The 3,497-nt window shown below is 52.4% G+C and overlaps 1 protein-coding gene across 1 annotated transcript; it reads right to left on the reverse strand.

Annotated features, from left to right (window-relative positions):
- Nucleotides 1-206: 206 nt before the first annotated feature.
- On the reverse strand, nucleotides 207-1,503 carry FBLL1 (fibrillarin like rRNA 2'-O-methyltransferase 1). Its single transcript, XM_028102785.2, has one exon. It carries the CDS (start codon nucleotides 1,261-1,263, stop codon nucleotides 271-273), a length of 993 nt encoding a protein of 330 aa, XP_027958586.1. The 5' UTR covers nucleotides 1,264-1,503; the 3' UTR covers nucleotides 207-270.
- Between the last annotated feature and the right edge of the window lie 1,994 nt (nucleotides 1,504-3,497).

A 3,497-nucleotide genomic window follows, 5' to 3' on the forward strand; every position in this document is an offset into this window, starting at 1 on the left:
CATTAGAGTAAGCGCAACTCCCATGCTGTTCCTTGATGGGTTCCTATCACCAGCTGTTTTAGCTTTTTTAGGGATTTGAAGATTTGGAGATTGAGGGATTGACTGTTATTGCAGGAAAACTGTCTGGCCTCACTGATACACCTGGGTACTGTTTCTTTATGCCATTTAATAGACAAAAGAAAAACAACACACAAAGAAAACACAAACACAGTTATACTGAACACAGCACAGTCTTGGGGAGAGCCCAGGGACGACAGCCCTTGCTGGGTGCTACTTGCTGCCGCTCTTGGGAAGGGGCCGGTAGACCCCCACGACCACAGCGTGGTCCCTCTCATAGGGCTCCAGGGTCAGTTGCTCTTGAGGCTTTAAGTTCTCCTGCTGCAACTTCCTCACCTCGGAAGCAAACACCGCCTCAGCAGATGCAGTGGAGTCGATGCAGTTGGCCTTGATGGAAATGAGAAAGTGGCCCCCGTTGCGCAGGAAGGTGTGGGCATTCAGAGCCACTATCCGGGACTGGTCAGGCTGGGCCACATCGGCAAAGATCACATCCACCATCCCTATAAGCATGCGGTACTTGAGTGGGTGCCGGGCATCTTCGAGAACCGGGATGATGTTGGTTCGCTTCTTGGCCACGTTAACCAGATCACGGCCAGCGCGGTGGGAGAATTCAACAGCGTAGACCAGGCCGTCCGGGCCGATGATGTCGGAGACATGAGAGACAGTGGTCCCTGAGGCAGCGCCCAGGTACAGCACTTTGGACTTGGGCTTGATGTGGATCTGGTCGACCCCGCCCAGGATGGCCGCTGCCAGCTTGGAGCGGAAGGGGTTCCAGGTGCGGTACTCTTGTTTCACTCCGCCCTCAGTCACAGTGACCCGCCGCTCGCCATACACCGAGTGGCCCGGCACCATATTCAGCGTTACCAGCGCGTCTTCCGCTCCACGGTAGATGAAGACACCCTCATGCCTGTGTGGCTCCACCGACACAGCATTGGCGCCCTTCCTGCGGCGGTTTTTGTTTTTGCCCACACCACCGCGCCGCTGCCCGCTGCCACCACGGTCCCTACTGTCGCCCCCTCCGCGCCCCCGGCCCCGGCTACCGCCGAAGCCACGCGCCCGCGCCCCAAAGCCGCCCTTGCCCCCAGGGCCGCCATCGCCTCCTCCTCCCTTGCCTCCGCCCCCCCGCCCCCCGCCCCAGCTGCCGCCCCAGCTGCCACCCCCACGGCCACCCGACCCACCCCCGCGCGAGCTTGAGGCAGACTTCATGGCGCGCCCTGGGCACCCGGGTGGGTGGTTAGCGGTGATTGTAAAGGTGTCGCAGATAACTGGTGGTGGCTGTCAGGGGGTACCAGTGCCTTGGAGTTGTCAGGAGTCACAGGTGGTTCTGGATGGCAGTCCTGGCGTGGAACAATGGCGACGGCGGATGCTGCTGGCCTGGTCAGCCACAGCAGGAGACCGGGACAAGGTGTGCGGCGGTCGGGAACAGCTTTACAGCAGTGCCGGCAGCCCTGGAGCCGCCCTTTGACGCAGAGACCTGCGTGATTACATCACACCCGCTTCGGGACCCTGCAGCCCCGGAAGCCCCCCTTCTAACCCGCGAGCGGACGCAACCTGCTTCCTTTTAACTCTTCCCCTTCCTCACCTCCTGCTTTCTTAGGGACCCTTTGCACTTCTCCTGGGGCGCAGAGAAGGAAGCGTCTCCGCTGCAGATGAGGATGAGAGCAAAGGTTTTAGTCCTTGCTGTGCCACTTGTTCGCTGTGTGGTCTTAGGAAGTTTCCTGACCCTCTCTGAAATTCTTGTTTCAACTTGGGCAAGTTTTTTGAACTGAGTCTCAACAACCCATCTGTAAAACAGAACCTACCTCAGAAGTTTGTTTTAAAGCGCTACACTTATCCCAGCCATGGCGCATGATAATTACTGTGTTAGTTTTTTTTTAAACAAATGTATTTCTTTTGGTCTTTTTGTTGAGATATAGTTCACACACAATAAAATGCACCAATTTTTGTTTAAGTAAATGTATTGCCTCTTAGAACTTTTGCCACTCGTGCAAGAGTGGCTCTTGCACCCTTATACAATGTTGATGAGAATGCAAATTGGTACACATATTCCTTTTTTTAAAAGATTGCATTTATTTATTTGACAGAGAGAGACAGAGCGAGAGAGGGAACACAAGCAGGGGGAGTAGGAGAGGGAGAAGCAGGCTTCCCGTGGAGCAGGGAGCCCAATGCAGGGCTCGATCCCAGGACCCTGGGACCATGACCTGAGCCGAAGGCAGACGCTTAACAACTGAGCCACCCAGGTGCCCCAGTACACATATTCTGACAAAACACTTAAACAATATACCTATACTTTGACTTATTCTGCTTTGAAAATGTTATCCTAAAGGGATGATCCCTGTGATTACCAACGATGGTAATTAGTTTTGTTTTGTTTTTTGGATTTTATTTACTTATTTGTCAGAGAGAGAGCACAGCAGGGGGAACGGCAGGCAGAGGGAGAAGCGGACTCCCCACTGAGCAGGGAGCCTGATGTGGGACTCGATCCCAGGACCCTGGGATCATGTCCTGAGCCGAAGGCAGACGCTTAACTCACTCAGCCACAGAGGAGTCCCACCAATGTTGATAATTAGAACTGCTAGAACAGGAGTGGTGACGATGGTAGTGATAATGATCATTGTCAGAGAAGTGGCAGAGGTGAGATGACGTAGACCAACCAATCCAAGGGAAATATTTAGAAGATAGAAGTCATAGTGCTTTCTGATGAACTGGATGTAGGAAGTCAGAAAAAGGAAAATTCCAAGCCAGAGACTGCCAAAGTATAGTGCCTCCCTTAAAAAAAAAAAAATTGTTTGTTTGTTTGAGAGAGCGTGCGAGCAAGTGCACAAGCGGGGAGGGGATGGGCAGAGGGACAAGGAGAAGCAGACTCCCTGATGAGCAGGGATCCTGACACAGGGTTCAATTCCAGGACCCCAGGATCATGACCGGAGCCAAAGGTAGATGCTTAACTGACTGAGCCACCCAGGCACCCCCGTGCCTCACTTTTTTGGTTAATACTCTACAAGGTGCAGCCCTGGTTGTTCTCTACTTAGCTCTGCTTTCTTCCATCAAGTGTGCTAAATCCCAGAATTTGTTCTGGGAATATGTAACAGCAAGAAATTGTTGATTCTTCAGTGTAAATGGGGACACATGGGCTCGAGCCCTAAATCCTGTAACACACCTCAGGAGGAGCCAAAATCTCATGTTTATTCCTGAATTCTAGTCTATGTTTCAAAAACCCTGCTCTTTCAGTCTGCAGCATCTTTTGAGCATTAAAACAAAACAAAACAAAACAAAACAAAACAACTGGGCAGCACAAAAGGACGGAAAAACGGTTATAACTGGAGGCTTGGGCATTCAGTCAGCACCTTGGACAGCGACACCAAATGGAACGTTTTAGCTACTGTGACTGGCTTGAGACCCGCTCACGAGCGGGGGAAGGTGGTGTCTGTAAGTGATATAAG

The sequence above is a fragment of the Eumetopias jubatus genome, unplaced genomic scaffold (assembly GCF_037043125.1).
Source record: "Eumetopias jubatus isolate StellerSeaLion01/CBP00866 unplaced genomic scaffold, mEumJub1_p1.0 scaffold_5, whole genome shotgun sequence".
NCBI classification, from domain to species: Eukaryota; Metazoa; Chordata; class Mammalia; order Carnivora; family Otariidae; genus Eumetopias; species Eumetopias jubatus.

Bases quoted from the DNA above. Each gene is read 5' to 3' on its own strand.
- FBLL1 (XM_028102785.2), bottom strand. From the start codon at position 1,263: ATGAAGTCTGCCTCAAGCTCGCGCGGGGGTGGGTCGGGTGGCCGTGGG.